General features: G+C 37.8%; 1 protein-coding gene across 4 annotated transcripts in view; it reads right to left on the bottom strand.

Annotated features, from left to right (window-relative positions):
- Nucleotides 1–2,740: 2,740 nt before the first annotated feature.
- Nucleotides 2,741–19,604, bottom strand: part of adgrd1 (adhesion G protein-coupled receptor D1) — a 42,765-nt gene continuing 25,901 nt past the window's right edge. For all 4 annotated transcript variants that reach the window (XM_034212745.1, XM_034212747.1, XM_034212748.1 and 1 more), the window contains 12 exons: nucleotides 11,567–11,640; nucleotides 10,867–10,990; nucleotides 8,162–8,265; nucleotides 7,744–7,855; nucleotides 7,214–7,367; nucleotides 5,632–5,698; nucleotides 5,307–5,373; nucleotides 5,025–5,116; nucleotides 4,805–4,931; nucleotides 4,671–4,712; nucleotides 4,387–4,479; nucleotides 2,741–4,298 (listed from right to left, as the gene is read on the bottom strand). In XM_034212745.1, the coding sequence (XP_034068636.1) occupies nucleotides 4,203–4,298; nucleotides 4,387–4,479; nucleotides 4,671–4,712; nucleotides 4,805–4,931; nucleotides 5,025–5,116; nucleotides 5,307–5,373; nucleotides 5,632–5,698; nucleotides 7,214–7,367; nucleotides 7,744–7,855; nucleotides 8,162–8,265; nucleotides 10,867–10,990; nucleotides 11,567–11,640 (1,152 nt within the window). In that variant the 3' untranslated portion in view covers nucleotides 2,741–4,202. The remainder of the gene's footprint in view (nucleotides 4,299–4,386; nucleotides 4,480–4,670; nucleotides 4,713–4,804; nucleotides 4,932–5,024; nucleotides 5,117–5,306; nucleotides 5,374–5,631; nucleotides 5,699–7,213; nucleotides 7,368–7,743; nucleotides 7,856–8,161; nucleotides 8,266–10,866; nucleotides 10,991–11,566; nucleotides 11,641–19,604) is intronic.

Here is a 19,604-nt window from a genome sequence, read left to right as displayed (position 1 = left end):
CCTCATATTATGTCTGTCATTAATGTTACATCACCCATTATAACAGTTTTCTTTCCTTTTTTCTCTTCTCTTAACTGAATAGTCCTGTCTTTAAATATAATACAATGTAAAGTCTTTTTCCTGCACCATTTTAAGGCTTCAAAACAGGCATTTTTAGTGTATGTGTTTGGAGAAATGACACAATCAATGGCCCAGAATTGTACTTTATAAACTCTGAATCTTGTGGTGCTTGGTGAAATACAGACTGGTTAAGCCGGCCAGGTTATATATGTATGTGTATGCCTTTTTTGGAGCCCTTTTTTGTAATATTTATTAAAATGTCACTAGTTATTTGAACAAACCACTATCTGAGGATAACAAGCAACCATAAAACGCCCTTTATCTAGAGAGCCATTGAAGCCCATGAAGAATTTATCCTTCCACAAATCTTTTCACTGCTGTATTAAAAAAGTTGCCACGTGTTTCCAAATTCAAGTTAAGGCACTATCTGTGCAGATTAGAATATTACAAATATTCTTAATTTGCAGCATTTTTTTAAAAAAGTGTTCAGAAAGACTGCATCAATTATATGCTATATATCTATATAATATCAATATTTGTATTAACTAACCAAAGTCAATTTAAATAGTGGGCACAAATGGGTTAATTGCCATGGATGTGGTGTTTGATATAGTTTACGTTCAATTTCAACTATTTTAGGCAGAAAAACGTATATTGACTAAACCTTTTTTAATAATTTATTATAATTTAGAAAGGTTTTTGTGAGAAATCATTTCAAAAGTAAACTTTTTTTCATTTTATATTTAAATTTGAAATGTTTGCACACAACATTATTAATTTATACATTTTTATCAATTTAAAAAAAATTATGAATCCATTTATTTTATTGTGTTTCCTTGAGGCTGGGGAAGATATCATGTAGTTCAACATGTAAATGTTCTAATACAAGTAAGTATAACATGGAAAAGGAAATAAAATATGTTTCATAGGAGGATGTGGATTTATTTTCTCTCACCTTGTAATTACACAATCAAACAATCTATAATTTAGCTCTGGCCTTCACTCACAAAAAAACATTTTGTTGAATTGGACACATTTTTCGAAGCTCTAATGACTGACATGCAATGACTGGGACTGATGGAATAATCCGTGAGGAATGAACTAGGAGCAGAGAAATAATCATATTTTAAAAGACAGCAGCCCCATAAGAGGCCAAAAAGAGTGACAGAGCTGTCAGTGTGCTGAAGGATATTTGTGACCAGCTATCCAGGCCAAACTCTAAATACTTTCCAAGGGGTACAAATGCTGCTGCCGGAGTACTGACTAGAAGTATTGATATCATGTCCACCATATCCTCTTAAAATACTCTGTCCAACAATATCAGTCTCATGAAGAAAGGTTTTTTTTAACGCTTATTCAAAAGAGCAGAGAAACATGCATTCTTGTTCTCAGGAGGGGACATTGACAGAGGAGTACTGGAAAAGTACACAGTAAGTACTTCATAGTAGCCTACTTGTGGGGGTAGTTTCACTAGTACTGAGTCCAACAGGATCAACCTCACGAAGAACTAATAGCAACAAAAAAGAATTCCCTCATCAAACTTAGCAGAAGTGGCTTGATTTTGTTCTCAGCAGGGGACTTTGACAGAGGATTTCTCAATAAATACACAGTAAAAGTACTTCAATGTATTGTTAGTAGTAGGCTAACTAATACAAAGTCAAACAGTATCCATTTCATTAAAACTAATGGTAAAATTATATTTTTATCATTCATCAAAGATAGCAGAAAAACATGCATTATGTAGGCTACTATGGAGGGGACTGATAGAGGATTACTCACAAAGTACACAGTAAAAGTACTTCATTTTATTTCTGGTAGAAGTCAAACTAGTACCGAGTCCAACAGTGTCAGTTTCCTTAAGAACTTGTGGTAAAACATATTTGTATCACTCGTCAAATATAGCAGGAATGAAGAGCAGCTAATTTGAAAAAACAAACTCGAGAGACGGCGGAGTGACCGCAGTGCAGAATCGCTGTATAGTTTAAATCTCCTAACAATGTTGTCCATTTTAGACAGAGGCTTATATTTACAGCCCTTAATAACATCCATTTTCTGGGATCAATCTGTGTCTTGGCCGTTTTCGTTGTGATCGCTAAATTGTAAATTCACCTTGTTTCCCTTTGTTTATAATATTATCACCGCTTTTGTTTTGAAATCACTTCCGTGAGTTTCGCCCCGCCCCTCGCTCCAAGGACCATTAGACCATTTAGTAAGGTAAAAGCAAAAAGGCCTCTCAAACGCTCTTCCGTTTACGTGTTTAATAAAGAAAAACAATTGGACGGTAGATACACGGATTGCTGGACTGCCTCAAACCTTAGTTTAAACGAAACAGTATGATGAAAGGTAAAAAATGCACATATGAACACCTTAGTGTTATTAAAATTGAACAAAAATGGCAAACCATCCTTAACCATTCTAAAGAATTCTGTGGCAGTGACATTTGTTTCTTGCATGTACATGTAGTTGTTTGTATAATACAGGATGTCTTCATACAATTTCATATCACACTGACAAGTTCTTTTAGGTTTCGGTATTGTTTTCAAAGCCATCCTTACCAAATATTGATAAATAATAATGTAATTCACATTTACAAATGAACAAATTATATTAAATGTAACGGCTTACAACCAATACAAATGTGAGTATGATAGTGAAAATCATGGAAAAAAAGATGACACTGTTTTCTTGTCATAAACGTTTTATAATAAAGATAATTGGAAGCACAAATAATAGTACCTTAAGACAACCATCATTAAAGGCTTTACAAGCTTAGAAATATTGAAATGTTTACATTTGACAGGAAAAGTGAGCGCAGAGTCACTTACAGTAAATCCTGCTTTAAGGAAAGTTAATTTTGGTACAGTGTAAGATCAATAACATTTCAAATGATGTTATCTCCCTCCATTCTCACAGTATTTTAAGAAGAAAAAACAAACAACCTTATAAAGTCCCTCTGTTGTAAAACATATTTCATTATACAAAAAAAATATGAAAATTAAAAAGAAATTAGCAACAGAAGTAACTAAAGACACCTTCACAGAATTGTGTCAAAAACACAACCAGTATTCACTTTTCCTCAAGAAGCATAACATACTGCAGCTTACTAAGTTGTGAGGTACTGCAAATCCAGTTCATTTCAAGAGAGGAAAAAACACGAATAGACAGAATTTAACATGAGAACATACCTATTGTTGAGCTGTGACACTTGATGCAGAAATCCGATTCACACAATAAATAAATACATTATATCAGAATTACATGTGGTCTAATTATCTGCTGCTGCATCCATTATTATCATGCAGTTGTTTTGCGCCGTCCCCAATATTGGATTAAAGCTGAATGAATCAGGTGAATCTGTGAAATACTACAGCTGGTCAAACCACTAAGTTGTTGTTTATAGTGCATGAATATAACAGTATATTTGAGAACATTTGACTGCTTTCCTTCTTTTTAATTATATCGAAGTTTATTTATTTGTACCCAACAATACCCTGCAAATACTCATAACTTTTGAAGTAAATTCAGGCTGGTGTATTTGCACTATTTGATTGTGTGAGACAAAATAAATGTCAAAACATATAATTTTGATTTAAAGTAATATATTTGGACCTTTTAGGAAAAAAGCTGATTGCTTCCAGTCTCTTATCTGCATAATAAATATGGCCCCAGCAGATGATTTTATTTATTCAACTAATATTGTTTTTTTATCCCTTTAGGGTTACAAACATGTGTAACTCATGCCAAATCTTTTGAAAAACGTTTTTTAATTAATAATAATACAAATGGCTTTATATCGAACATTTTCTGTGGCCAATTAGAAAACCAACAGCAATATACCAGTGGACCATGCAACAAATCAGGATGCAGAACGCCCTTCCCAGACCCTGAACTTCCCTCCTGGATGTTTTGACTTTAACTGACCTCCTCAGAAATCCCTGCTCTTGTTTTTGAGAACACAATGTGTTTTAATGAGACAATAATAAGGCACAGTCCTTAAAGTTTGTCTTTAAAGGTGAAGCTATACACAACATCTACATTGGTATCACTATGGATGAGTGTCCAATTCTTTACATAACATAGTGAGAGAACACTCTGGCCAGCGTTTGTCGTGTTACACTAGTGAACTTCAGATCACTCTCCCTCTACACGGCGGAGAGGTCGATGCGATTGGCCGAATTGGTGCTTTTGTCCCATGTGTTCATCTTGGTGGGTGTCACGCCCTCCTTGTTTCCATTCATCTAGAGAGGATGGGAAGAATGATATTTAGACTCAAAGCAGTTAAACAGCTCTTTTTTGTTGGAGCAAATCTTTAACACCAGCACTCACAATGTCAGAGTTGAATGGCTTCACATTAATGTTTCGGATGGAGCTGCTGGTGAGAGACCACACCTTGGTTTTGTGTTTGAAAGCAGCTCTGACCTACAGGAAGAAGCGAAGCCATAAAAGTTAATGGAGACAAATGTCAGCCAGAAGACATCATATAACTGTAAATAAAAAATTGGGGTTGCAACAGAGAACATTTCCCCTTCTTTCTTCTAGTTTATAAAATCTCAACGAGCTTATAAGCATCAACAAATTAACACAAACATTTATTATATTCAGCACCATACCTCAGAGTTGAGAAGACAGTGAAACAAGAACACAAAGAACCCCTAAAGAGAAGAAGAAAAAGTCAACCTCAGCATAATTTTCACAAATGTCTGCACAGATTTTGTATAGAAAAATCCCCTAGTGAAAAATGTACCTGTAACGAGTTGAATACAGCAAAAATATACAGGAAGGGCAATGAGTGAGTGTTGACAGCGAGAACGCCAAAGATCCAGGAAATGCCGAGTATAGGCAGGAGAACAGCCACTGCCTTTACTGTCAGCCTTGAAACAAAGCAAGAAACAACCATTATTTGTTTTTAATAAGAGAAAAATATTTAAAAGCACTGATCTGATCATGAAAACAAATAGACTCACTTGACTGCATTGGCATCTCCATGAACCTTGTAACTCTCTCCACTGATCCGAGAAATGATCCTGGTCACAGATATCAGTATGCCAATGTTCACCTGGAAGTAATCAATTATTTACAATACAATATTTCTAACACAGTGGCACAGGAGGTAAGATAATGTATTTTTCTCATCAAAAAGACTGCAGGTCTATGAATGACAACGACATATAGTTTGTAGAGCACATTATGCAGGATATTGGGAACTGTAAAAAAATGACAAATGCTAATTGTTGTAAATTCCTCACCACAATGACAAACAGAGCCGGTGCCACAAATGCCCAGATGGCTCCATTCGTCAATGACAGCCAACAGCTGAGAAAGCAAAGACAGGGGTGAGAAATAAAAAATATCACACGTGTTCCCTTCCAACGAGTAATGCTATAATACTGTAATGTAAATATGGAATGACATGTGTAGTTACAGTTGACTTAAAAGCTTTTGAATAACATTGAAGACAGATGAGGCATTCAATTTCTACCACAGGTGATGTCATTGTAATGCAATGTCACTGAGGTTTGAGGGAATAAATGATTTTCATATAACTCAGATAATCTTTCTAATTGCACTTACTTGTCAACCTCGCCATAACTGTTCAGAGCTGATGTCATGGACACAACACATATCACCAGTGGAGAGCCTGATGATAAACAAAGAAACAAACGTATACGTGTTACACATTCACTAAAGATCTCACAAAGTACCTGACTGTATTAACAAACTTTAGGGCAATGCGATATGGGGCCTTATCGAACCCCTATTTCTCTCATTGCACTGTGTATGTAATCGGCTTAATTTATCATGAAAGCTTCATTATAATTGGCTTTTTATCTGCAAGAATCTGTGGATAAGATACTTATCATAAAACAGAGGTTAAGATTGACTATTTTGCAATACATTATGATACTCTAAGCAGGGCAACATATTGTGATTTCTTAATCTATGACATATAACACCGCCATAAGCATAACATCTGAATACTTTTTTTTTTACGGCAATCAGAACAGTGGGATCTGCATTGCTAATTTCCCTGACAAGTATTTTTTTTTATGTGTTAGCTCAAAGGTTTCCAGCATGCTCTACAGGGAAGCTGTTATTTTGAAGAGGAAATTAAAGATATAACAGTTAACAGCCTTTATCACGGCTGATAGCAACAGCAATTAATTATAAAACAAGTGTTTACTTTTCATGTATAACAGATATACTTCTCACTGTCAGACAAGTCTCCAGCATATCATTTGCAGTTGGCCACACAAAATGAAAAATCACTCTGGCTTGAAGAAAGGAAGTAATAAAAAAGGGATCGTTTTTCTACTAATGGGTTCAGCATGTGAAGGAGAGACTTTGCATTCCCTAGCATCCAAAGACAGAATACGTATGTCCCGGATTTCTTTTATCTGTCCATCAAACTTCGGTTCCCTCAGATCAGAAGAGGCAATTGTTATGCTGGAATGTAACTCAAAGCAGATTTATTCATCAGGCTCATAGTTACTCACACAAACTATATTTGACCAGAAAGGTCACCTAAAAAGGGTCAAATCATATCTAAAGTTCAGTAAGGGTCTGGCATGAAGTACAGGAAGGACATAATATACTCTAGAATAGATGATATGTAATTTTCCTAAACACATAAATGGGAAAATACCGACAAGAAAGGAGACACGTTCACACTGTAAGCTTAAGTGCTCAATTCGGATTTACTGCGCAGATCCAGTTTTTCCTTGTTCTGCTGTTCACATTATTTCTTAAATGAGGCCAATATCATATTCCACTGTGAACTGGTCACAGTCCTGAACTGACCCTCATGTGTAAAGGAACATTAATATACAGTTCCATTCATGAGTTGATGTGTAGTGGAAGAAAGCTAATTTGTAAGCAGATCGTAAGAGGACAAGGTAATGTCTTTTTATGGAGCAATATCCGATACTTCTCAAGGGAAGGTATGTGTGGGATACCAAGTCCCACCAAGTCAGAAGCCAGAAGAGCACCATGTTTCTATTCACAGAGTGACTTCTGCCAGCCCAGAAATGACATTAAAGTCACTTCAGAATGAGGCTACATTGCAAAAATCAGATATAATATCTAATAGACTGAGAGGTGCATTTGTTTCATGTGGGTTTTCCATCTAAGTGTAAAGAGTGCTGAGCAGACCTACCCCAGCCGATGCCATAGTAGTAAAAGTGTTTGCTGCCCTCAGAGCCGAACACCTTGACCACCATGCTGTAGAGGTGGAGGCCCTCCACCAACATCCAGGCGAAGGCGCTCAGAAAGAAGAAGTGAAGCAGGACAGCCATGACTTTACAGGGCAGCTGGGACAAACAAAAACAAACAGGGTATTTACTATCAATACATTCTCCTTTAAAAAATGTATTCATGCATTAATTCATATTTATAGGCATTGTTCTGCTTGATCTCTTTATCTTACTTTCTGTTGCACAAGTAGATGATATTAGTTTTATCTTTCAGAAGTCTAAAATGTAAGTGGTTATTTAAAACAACTAAATGTTTGGTTTTAGACTGTAGTTCACTTGATAAATCAATTAAGTGATAATAAACTCTCATTATTCAATTTAATAATTTGAATATTGTTAGAATAAATAACAAGGTACTCATCCCATCATCCCTATAAAATAATAATCTTCATCTTCATAATCATCATCTTCATAATCTGTACTGTGGACGTACCGTGCCCGGTTCAAAGCGGGCGCTGATGAGCAGTAAGATCTCAGCCACCAGAATGGCGAAGGACAGGTTCGCGTGGATGTGGTAGCGTTGGTTACGGATGGTACTCACTGACCTACAGAGGCAACACAACATCACAAACTGCTGTAATGCTTTCAGAAATTAGCATCAGAAATATTTTATTACTCCCACAGTGCGGAAATGTATAGTGTTACAGCAAAAAGTGGCATAGCAGGTAAAGAAAAGCATGCAAAATAAAGAACAAGCTAACTTATTAAATATAGAGAATAAAAACATATATATTAGTTATACTAGAATAAAAATAAAGACAAATCAAGAACAAAACTGAACATACAAAATACAACAGGTTCATCTTTGGAAACAGATGTACAATTGAGGTAGATAAAATGATGATACTCACGACAGAACTGCAAAAGTGACCAGAGTGATGGCGAGACAGATGATGGATATTGAGCAGCCAACATAACCGATGGTTGATAGTGCCACCCTGTGGCCAGTGGTGAGCTGTGTGCAGAGACACATTACATCAACAATGGACAGGACAACTACAAACATTATTATTTTGTCTACAGTGCAAGGCGGGTGGGTACATTATGCTCCACATAGCAAATGCGAAGCTAGTTCAGACTGTATCATTAGCCAGTAAATTCAAAGGGGCCCCGCTGTGGAGTTTAAAATAATGAACACAATACTTAGTCTCACATTAGTATTTCTTAGGCAGTCCACTTTCCAAGACTGGGCATAATGTTGTAAAGCTTATAAAAACAATTTAAATCCTCCTGTGTAATGGATAAAACACAGATGTTGGAATCAAAACCATACAAGATGAAAGACATTCATAGATTAGGTGCATGGAGTGACTGTAAATGTGAAGTCAAATGCTTTTTGGTAACGACTTAGAGATGTGCAAAAAGGGCATTGTTCAAGAAGATAAAGAGTGACTGATTGTGGTTCTTTGTTTGCACGTATCTATGACGTATGGCCAAGAGCACTGATGTTGTTTTGGACTTCAGGCTATTTTAAAGGTTTGGGTTTTATTCTCCATTAACTGTCTTCGCGTGTGCCTTGTCATTACGAGAGCAGAGGAGTCTCAGCCTTCAAGAAAAGGGATATGTGGGATGTTCCCTCGCAGCTGAGGAGCAAGGCAGCCCATTAATTAGAGACTGGCTGAGGGAAAGTATAGCATCAAATAGACTTCAGCTCCTTAAATACAGCAACGGCCCACTTGGCTTAAAAGTCCTCTTTCTATTTAAAGCAGCCATTGTAGATGTTGACCACATTCTCATAGCTCATATTCTTGGTGAGCAAAGACTGTGGTGACTTTGTACACAGGTGTGGAATTACAATTTGCTCTACATGCATATAATGCAAAAGTAAAATCCTGAGCAGGACAGTGGCCAGAGAAAAGAGTGAGTGTTATCCCACATGTTTTATAAAGGACAGCTTAGTCTTTTAAGAGAGTGTGGTCACTGACCTGTGCAGCGACCCAACAGAACAACACTTAATCATGGTTGTCCGTAGCACTTCTGTATAAAACCACCAGAGAAACCGACATTTTGACTGTCTGCTTATATTTGCTTCTTGGTGGTTTACTGTGTGGTAAACCATGTCCAATTATGCTCCTACAACTGTGCTTATTTTGTGACAAAGACACAGAAGGAAGGGCACACTTAAAGAGATAAACCTTCCTCTAAATCAGGGGTGGGGAACCTCCGGCCCCCGGGCCGTATACGGCCCGCGAGACCATTTGGTACGGCCCTCGAGGTAATTTATAAACACACGCAAAAAAGAAAACAATTAAAGAAATCTAGACCGCAAAAAATTAAACAAGCGAGTGCCTGTTTTTCCTGGCCGAGGTCAGGGTCCTTGACACAACACGAGCCTAACGTGTCATCACGTGGTTTATGTCTTGTCTGACAGGGGTGCAGTTCTGCCAGAGAGCACCAGAACGCCACTCCAGCACTTCAGAAATGGCAGTGCCCATAAGGAGCCGTACACATGCCGCAGTTTTTCCGTGGCTGTGTCTTTAGTTGAAAGCCCAGTGGCGATTTGCTCATCTGTCATACTGATCATACAGTCAATAACTTTGTTGTTATTAGCATCTGGTTAGCTCGCTATGCTAACGAATATAAGAAGCTTTTTCTACAACCAGTGAGGTAAAGGCACATCTTTATATGATCATTATAGTTATACAAAAATAAGGAATAAAGTAAACAGGTATAAAATACTATATGACAGTAAAAAAAAGTTGTTATTAATAAACAAGAATACAGTTTGAAAGGGGAGTGATTTGTAAAATATCCATAAAGAAAAAGAAATCTGCTTACAGTTGTGTTTCATATGGGTGTTGAGAGACGTACCCATAGATCTCTTCATGTTGCTCTCAAAGTGCACTAGATTGATGCTTTTAACTTCCCGGGAGAGCATCCCCTAGAGGAGGTTAGGTCCGCCCCCCCCCCACACTTAAATCATGTTCACATGGATAGGAAACTAAATACATTTGCACACATCTATCTTGTGTCCAGATCTTTCTGTTTTGGTGGTCATGCCACAACCGTGCACGTGCATGCGCGAGTCATGGTAAGATATCTGGACTAAGAGGTTCTTTTTCTTTGCACAGCATGAAAGAAAGGCCAAATTAATGGGCTGTGATTTTAGTTTTTTTAAGCAGAGGTCAATAATTTGTATGGCCCTCGGAGGATGCTGAAAAAATTGAAATGGCCCTTGAGAGGAAAAAGGTTCCCCACCCCTGCTCTAAATAGTAGTAGAAGGGTTACTATTTTCCTAAAACCATTAAATTAGTATAATCTCAATGGGACCTTTTTCAAAGCAGACATTTTTGACCAGTTATAACTACATAACATATCAATTACTCCATTCTACATTTGATCATATCAGAGAACTGTTACCCGTTCCACATCCAACATAAATGGAGTTAAACAGGCATTTATATGCAGCAGCGTTTCTGGGTTGTTTACTCTCCTTTTAGCTCTGATTTAGTCTCCACCAACTACAGTCAGTGTTTATCAGAGCATTTTTACTGAGAGCAGCTGTCTGATGAAAAAAATACAAAGGCAGATTTAAATATAAAATAACATGTCATACCTTTAAGGGCACCACCTGCATCAGTATAGCAAAGTTGGTAAGGTGGTTGCACAAACACACAGAATACGTCAAGTTTCCATCTGAGCGTACACAACCCTCGTTAGACCATACGCCCTCATTTGAACTGAAAAAGACGACAGAAGGAATTATTTATAGAGACTATACACTCAGATATATATATATATATATAGAAAAAACAGAGAACGTTTTTATCGGAACAATGCTGGCAAAGATCACTCAATATGATATATTGTGGGAGGCACTCAGGGATTTCTTTTTTGCTGAATTAAGCAGGGCAATCTGACAGGGAAATCCAATAATTCACATTTTTCTTGGGCTTCAGAGCAAAGGGGAGTAAGGTGAGGAAGCTTTTGAGTCCAACTAAAACACACTCCCTTTTAAAATGATTTATGCTTTCTAAATGGTGTTTTGGCTCCATTTATTAGACTGCTATATTTTTTATAGAGCGCTGTTGCTGAAAATACACCAAACTGGAACACATGTTACACTGGCTGTTTTTGATTTGAGTAAAGGGAAATACACCTTTTCCAAATCATTGGTCATTTCTTATGATTTAAAGCCTTTTAGACTTGCGTAAAGAATATGCAAGGAGTTGACAATCGAGATAAAAATATATCTGGCTATACATCCGACTGAATAATTGAGACATACTGCTAATAAATCACAAACACAGACCCACCTGTAGTCCAAGAAGGCACAGTACAGGAACACTTTATTGCTCTGATTTAGGACTTGCTCTTGCTGTTCCTTGCTCTGAAAAAGAAAAAAGTTGAATCAAATGGAGATTGTTAATTGCAAGATAAAAGTCTTTGAGACAGAAAAACATTTGCTTTTGGATTGTACTGGCTCATGAAATTACACACAAAGCTCAAAGCAACCTCTTTGGAAAATGTGCTTTGATCAAAAAGATGACGTGGAAAATGTTGACAGAAATTAGCAGCGTTCTTTCCATCATACTCTTGGCTTTTTTTCCATCCAGCATCAGATCTATACATCGAGGCTAAAACATACTGTGTTATTTGCCTTTGTATCTAAAGAGTTGTAAAACACTTAGTAAATTAAGCTTCTGATACAAAATTCAAAAAAATTGTTAGGGTTTTAAGGCCAATTAAAGAAAGCTTTAACCAAAGTGGTCTGAGATCATGCAAAAATTAAAATTAAAGATACAGATCGACACTCAGCAAAGGAAATTACTCAGAGCGAAAATCCTTTTTGTCTTCAAGAATCTTATTTGATTATAACTCACTTTTTCCATGTCGTTCCCTAATAGGAGATTTGGAGTCCCCAGAGACAGTGAGCTAATGGTTACAGTGCAAGTATGCAGTAATTGGGGCTTGGCCCTGATTTCAGGTCAAACCACTACCCTCCTCAATCTGTCCTCTGAAGAAAACAACACTCATTTGGCTGGTTGGGTGTACATGGAGAGACTGCACACCTCTTCTCATTCCCCAAGCCTTGACTCTCAGACTGAATGAGTGTGTGATTAGATGGACTGTGTCTGCACTATTTCCTTCTGGAAAAAGTGAGCGAAAGAGTGAAACTGACACTCAGGCTGCATGTCTGTTTCCATGCCAATAGGCTCCGTGATTCATATTACAAAGCATAGCAGAATACGTTGACTTCATTGTGTAACCAAATCTTTGCTCTCATTCTGTCTGTTTTGCACATGCAGCTCTTTTGTCATCATGTATTGTGACCCTCGAGATTCAGCCATTGTAATGGATGGATACGTATTCATGTGCGGGCCCAGCAGGCAACTCATGGCTCCAAGAACCATGATAGCGCCGTAAATGCACCCCGTCATCACAAGCTGGCGACCAGCTTTGAGAAGCTGCAAGCAACCCTTTGGCTGAATTGACTGCTCCCCTGTGGGCTTTAATAAGACACATTGCTTGTTGGGTGTAAAAGAAAGCAGATGGTAGAGAGAAAAGCTGTAATTGGCACACTGTAAGACTTGCTTTACATGCTCTCTACACTCGCTGAACCTTTAAAGTTCCTGTGCAATTAGAAAAGACTAATTATCCAAATTAAACTCGAAGTGCAAACCCTGGTTCATGGAAACAATTAATCATTCACAAGCTAAAATATACATCAACTAGTAGACCATCACACACATAAGGAGAGCTGTTTGGCCATGCTTCCTCTATAGCAACTGTCTGTTTGTGGTGGATCCAGCGTGTTTTCCAGCTGATATCTGAGGAGAGGTGCTGGACCTGAGAGTCACTGGTGAGTGTTTAAATGCACTCGGAGATCTGCCCGAGCTCTGTGTGTGCACGCCGCTGTTCCCTGAGACCTCATCCACCAGCCAAGACTCGAGCTGGCGCTTCAGCTCTTTATTAACCACAGAAGCCGCCAAACACTGCCTTGGAAATCACTTTGAGCCTCGTAAGGAAAAAGAAGGAAAGACGAGGGTGAAACCTAGTGACAGCAGAGTGATACAGAGTGACAGGCTGACAGAGGAGAGGCTCAGAGAAGGGCTGATAAATCAGAGATAGTCACGGTGTTTCTTGTGCTTCAACGTCACTATGGCCCATTCAGTGCAGCTGTCAACCACAGCTTCATCTACAGTGGTGATTTAAAAGGGGCCCTATGCCTTTTTGGGTTTTCCTTTTCCTATGGTGTTATATATACAGGTATTTATATATATGTTTTTGTGCATGTAAATGGTCTGCAGAGGCTAAGATCTCAGAGTTTCTCTCCCACACACTCCCCCCTACCTGAAACCCATTGGACTCCTTTGTTTACTTATGTAACATAGTGACATCACACTATACATTTACACTGCTATTGGCTAGCACTCCAACACAAAAGTGATAAACTAAGGGGCGGGACATCACATATACATATATAATACCTTTAATCTATAGAATTACCATTAACAATTTTTGTTTATGAACTCTAGAGGAGTAGCAGAACATGGAAATACTCAAATAAAAAAAAAGCACTTAAAGTAAATATACTTAGTAACTTTACACCACTAAGCATAAGCTCAAGAGCTACTGGCTGACGTTTATATCCCCTCTAACCCATTCCGTTTTATGACTGAGTTGGTTGAATGATGAGGGATACAAATAAACACTCTTAAGCATCACAAAAGCATTTCAATCGCAGACTACACGCAGAAACCAGTCATTTGTATAAATGCGAGATTCTCCGTCCTCTGTGGTGTCTTTCAAGCCTCCCATGACTGGCAGAGCTGGAAGCCGCTGCCTCATGTGGTTGGGCCAACTTCAGCAGAGAGCGACAGCTTAAGTCCCTGCAAATCCCAAGACGTCAGGCAACTCCGGTCTAATTTAAATCTTAGCCTTTTGACAGCTGGTTCTCAAGTAAGGCGCAAATAAAGAGAAGATGGAGAAAGCTAAACACACCTCATCATGTTGTTTCAGCAGTCAATTCCACACAGATGGGCTAGAGCTGGTTATACCAAACAAGTACACATATGAACACACACACAAACCTACACACATACAATAACCAACCCAGTCTCACAAAAAAACGTGTAATAACTACGTTGGTCCACAACTTGGGACGTAGTATTTCTACAAAAACGCCTCTGAAATTGTAAGATATCACCATTCATTCCACTGGCTGGCGTCTATGTCACGTGATCTTCAAATTTCTCCCTGCAGAAAAAAAAAACATGGCCGAACTTCGTTTTATTCTCGGTAGAAAATGCCTATTTTAAGGTTAGTTTGGCCATTAAAATTCGTTTTGATGTCATTTGATGCGAGAAATATGAGTTGTTATTTCAGATTATGTGTGCAGTGGATGTACATGATCTTTAGTTTGCTAGTTATTACAAAGATTACTTCAGGAAATTGTGTCTATACAACGTTTTCATTGTTAAGGTGGTTGCTAGGGACGCTGCTATCGATATTATTTCTGTTATGTTGTGTAACTGTTTAATGGTGTTATCTTTATTGCTACTCCCTTCCCCGTCAATGTATAGTGTTGGTCCACAGCGCAAACGTATTAGTTTAACAAAATCCGCATCTAAAATTGTGGCATAGATATGTTATTTTCCCCTGTGCAATTCTCCATTTATTCAACAATAACACATAATTACCCTTGTGTTTATTTATTTGTTTGATTAATAAACACAAGTTGGAGTCCGTCAGGACTCAGGACCGAGGGTCGGAGCAGCTCATTTGCTTTAGAGAATATTACACCCGGAAGTAAGTATTCTCCCCGCGTCGCTTGACAAACCCTGGACAAACCCCGTGATAGTCCTCAAGCTCTGTGATTGGATGTTTGAGTGTGCACCGAGGGTTACGCCGAGCGTCGAACAGCACTTTGAAATGGGATGGAACCACGGCAGACTGTCCAAAACTGGATTTGAATGGGTCCACCGCGTCCCTCCCTCCCCCACCCCGTCCCCAGAACTACACATGCTGGCTATTGTGTTTTGCAACATGTTCTCTATCTATGGCACTTCTCTACTGGGAGTTGTAGTTTTAAAAGACGTTTTCGTATTTCCCAAAATAAGAAGTGGCCAGTATTAAACTGTGTACATCCCTGGAGGTTTAGGGGATAGGAAACACTCAAATTTAAAACATATAATTAATAAATGAGTGAAAATTGCTTTTGCTCATAATGGGCATCATTAATATATACCACATAATATATAATATATGCCACATGACAGCTAAGGTCAGAAGAGCTTTATTTAACAGCTGGTCTTATGTCTGTGACCCCTCCTGTTGTTAATTGATAAGCCTGAAACATGCACTTGTCAAGGTTCAGAGGCACATTTTGCAAATATGGCAGTAGCCATTGATCATCTTAAGATAAGATATACTTTATTGATCCCAAGTTGGAAACATTTGCGTTACATCAGCATGTGTAACAGTTGTAAATATGCAGTGGTGTTTATTTGTAAATCATTTAGTATAATCACACAAATTCTGTGTTTTATATTTAATAATTCTGTGTTCTTTATTTATTGAATGTTCAATACCTGACAAGGTCGGAGATGAAAAACTTGGGTCGCAAGTTCCTCAACAGTGCATTACAAGACATCTATCAATATGTGTGTATACCTCCACCATTAAACTGTCATATTCTGCACATTTCTTATACTATCTACATACATCTTATAAGAGTATAATACATATGTATAATATCAGTTAAAATAAGTGCTTCAACATAGTTAACATTGCTGGAGGTATACACAAATATTGATAGATGTCTTTGTAATGCACTGTTGAGGAACCTGCGACCCAAGTTTTTCATTCAATGCATAACTACACCGTTTGTGTATATGATATGTCAATAAACCTTAGAAAATCTTGAAATCTTGAAAGGGATGTGCAAAATAGTCATTATATACAGTTTTTAATTAACTATTAGTAGAGAATAACGAGTAATGAATATACTTTATAGGGATCCTATTAATATCTAATAATAAAAATAATGAAATTCAATAACATGCTTTAACCACTAGGTGTCCCTTTATATCAGCTCTGCACCTTTATGGTGTAAATACAGCCTATCTACCAATTGGATCAAATATAAAAGTCAGCCGAATTAGTGTTGATACTGCAAGGAGACGTATTGTGTGAAAATAAATGTAAGATGTTGTTTAATTGCTGATATATTTATGATCCACCTCACGTTTTCAGTTCCTCATGTTTGTCTAGAAGTCTTCTCATCAGGGCTCTATATGTGATGACTTTCAAAGAGAAAAGCAAGCACACTCGGAATAAAGTATTATTTTACTTTAAAAAAATGTTTTCGGTCTGTTTCCGGTGTTTATGACGATGTGATGTGAGATGTGAGAGTCGAGACTGGGTTGGAGAATTGAACAGGGGAAAATAACGTATCTATGCCACAATTTTAGATGCGGATTTTGTTAAACTAATACGTTTGCGATGTGGACCAACACTATACATTGACGGGGAAGGGGGAAGATAACACCATTAAATAGTTACACAACATAACAGAAATAATATCGATAGCAGCGTCCCTAGCAACCACCTTGGTAACAATGAAAACGTTGTATGGACACAATTTCCTGAAGTAATCTTTGTAATAACTAGCGAACTAAAGATCATGTACATCCACTGCACACATAATCTGAAATAACAACTCATATTTCTCGCATCAAATGACATCAAAACGCATTTTAAAGGCCAAACTAACCTTAAAATAGGCATTTTCCACCGAGAATAAAACGAAGATCGGCCATGTTTTTTTTTCTGCAGGGAGAAATGTGAAGATCACGTGACATAGTCATAGTCATTGGAATGAATGGTGAAAAAAAACCGTAGGGATCTTACAATTTCAGAGGCGTTTTTGTAGAAATACTACGTCCCAAGCAGAGCCATATAATAGAAGAGTTACGACATCTCCGTTCACTCCAATGGACCAGTTTTTTACAGCAATGGCGGATCGTGGAGCCTCTCAATCGTTCCCCGGAAGTTAGCTTACCGCTAACTTCCGGGGAACGATTGAGAGGATCTGCGGCTAGCAGTCAGTCTATGGTTGCAGCATAATAGACCGTTCGTGATGGACTTTTGAAGGTAAGAAGACGTTTAAAGATTTATATTGCGGATATTATCAGAACATCTGAATCAAATTAACTACACATGTGTATTAAAGGACGTTAGTGGATTATCCCTTCAATCAGTATATTTAACGTTTACAGATAACAGATTAGGCTAGAATGCCGGATAAAGTTAGCAACACACGTTAACCACGAACAGCCTATTAATCCGTTCTCCTAACGTTATTTCCTCCAACGTTGTGGAATTAGAGAAAAGGGGCTTCTTAACGTGCTTTTATCCGGGGTGGAGGGAGTTACATATTTGTTAAATATAACATTGGGGCGTGTGATTGTAGTGGGTGGAGGTGGTGACCAATGAGGATATCCATCTTGGAGTTCAAGCTAGTATAATATAGTTAACGTTACACAATAATAAGGAAGAGAGCTATTTTTGTGATACATCGCTATTTATTTGGATTTAGAGTGGATATTTGAGACGTCTAAACAGTAAACTAAAACGTAACTGATTGGTGAGTGTTTTTAGCAGTCATATTATGTCTTTGTGATTCTGTTGATTATTACCTGTCTGTATTATGTTGCAGCTCAGCTGATTTTGGATTGATGGCAAAGGGAGAGGGACTTAAGTGAGAGTGAAAACACAAGGTACGTTTAAAATAGGTCAGCAATTTCCCATCCTATAGGTTGCTAAATGTATCTAACCCTTTCTCCTGTCTCCCTCTTTCAGCACAAGAACCCCACGGGGATTCAATGGAGCCTGAAGACCTGCAATGAGACCCTGCACCTGAGTCTCAACTCCCAGAGCTTTGCAAGCCTCTCCCTGTTCCTTATTTTTGATTAAACAGACGTTAAGCTTCCCGATGGTGTGGTCTTCGTTTTGTGAAAAATATGATTACCTCACATATGTTGTTGCTGTTGTTGTCTTTTGTGATAGTTAAATTGCTCCTGCTGACTTGAGCCAGCCATTCTTTCCTCCTCTCTGTGTCAGTGGGGAAACCTTACATGTGCACTCCTTTCTCTGAGCGATTGGAGCATCCCCCGGCAGCACAGCAAACCATGGGGGAGACTATATGCCAGGACAACACGGAGGAAAAGGCACAGACAAACTGCATGACATGCTATTCAATGTTTATTGAATTCCATTTATTTACTGTCAGTTGACAATCATTGATAGGCACCTGTCGGTCTCCTGTCCTTTCTGAAAGTCATAAAGAAGACATTACTTATTTAGATTACTTATGTCCTCAATTACCAGGGGATTACTGAAACCACCATGAATTAAAGAAATTGTAGAAATGAATCTAATCAGAATTTTGAAACCTTCCTTCCCTCCCTCTAAATATATCAAACATTAGGAAGTGATGCTCCTGACTACCATTCAAGTTTAAGAAGATCATATTTGTTTTAAACAATTCAAAGCAATAAACAACAGCAACAGGCTCTTTAACCATGTATATGTTAACAGGTAAGATAGCTGTTCACACTATGTATATTTTCTGCTATTTTATTTCTATTTGAGATGTTTACATTTTCGATTGTTTAATTCTAGTCTTTTAACTGTCTTATGTACAATGCCTTGTCTTTCGCTGCTGCAAAGCAAACATTTCCCAAATTGGTATCAATAAAGTACTTCTTATTTTATCTTAATCCTCAAATATTAGCAAATTTAACTTTTTCAAATACTGATGTAACTACATACACATATCGATTTGTTGTATACATATTGCAAATCAAAAACTTTATTCACTACATATTACCAAAAATCGTAGTTCTATCTCCTGTTATCAATGCATTCACATTGCCCGCCATGAACTTCCGGGGAACGATCCTCGTCTACATGAACCACGTGACGATAACCGTTTTTGGACTTCCGTTGTCGTAACTCTTCTCTCTATATAGCTCTGGTCCCAAGTTGTGGACCAACGTAGTTATTACACGTTTTTTTGTGAGACTGGGTTGCAATAACAGACTGATTAACTTGCAGCTTTATATTCACCGCCAGCATTAGCATTTATTTTACAAACACAGAAAATTCAAGCTATACTGAAACCAGTTCAGCTTTTTCCAGAACTTGATATCAGCTCTAGAACATGAGCTTCAACTAGTTAAATACAATACAGAGCTAGTGAGTGGACCTTGAATAAATATGAAATAGCACTTGTAAAAAGTCCTGCATACACCCACTCATTCTTTGAATGAGTACAAGAATATGTAG

Source organism: Gymnodraco acuticeps, unplaced genomic scaffold (genome assembly GCF_902827175.1).
Source record: "Gymnodraco acuticeps unplaced genomic scaffold, fGymAcu1.1, whole genome shotgun sequence".
Classification (NCBI taxonomy): domain Eukaryota; kingdom Metazoa; phylum Chordata; class Actinopteri; order Perciformes; family Bathydraconidae; genus Gymnodraco; species Gymnodraco acuticeps.
Note: the sequence above shows the minus strand (reverse complement) of the source record. Positions and strands in the feature narration are given on the sequence as shown.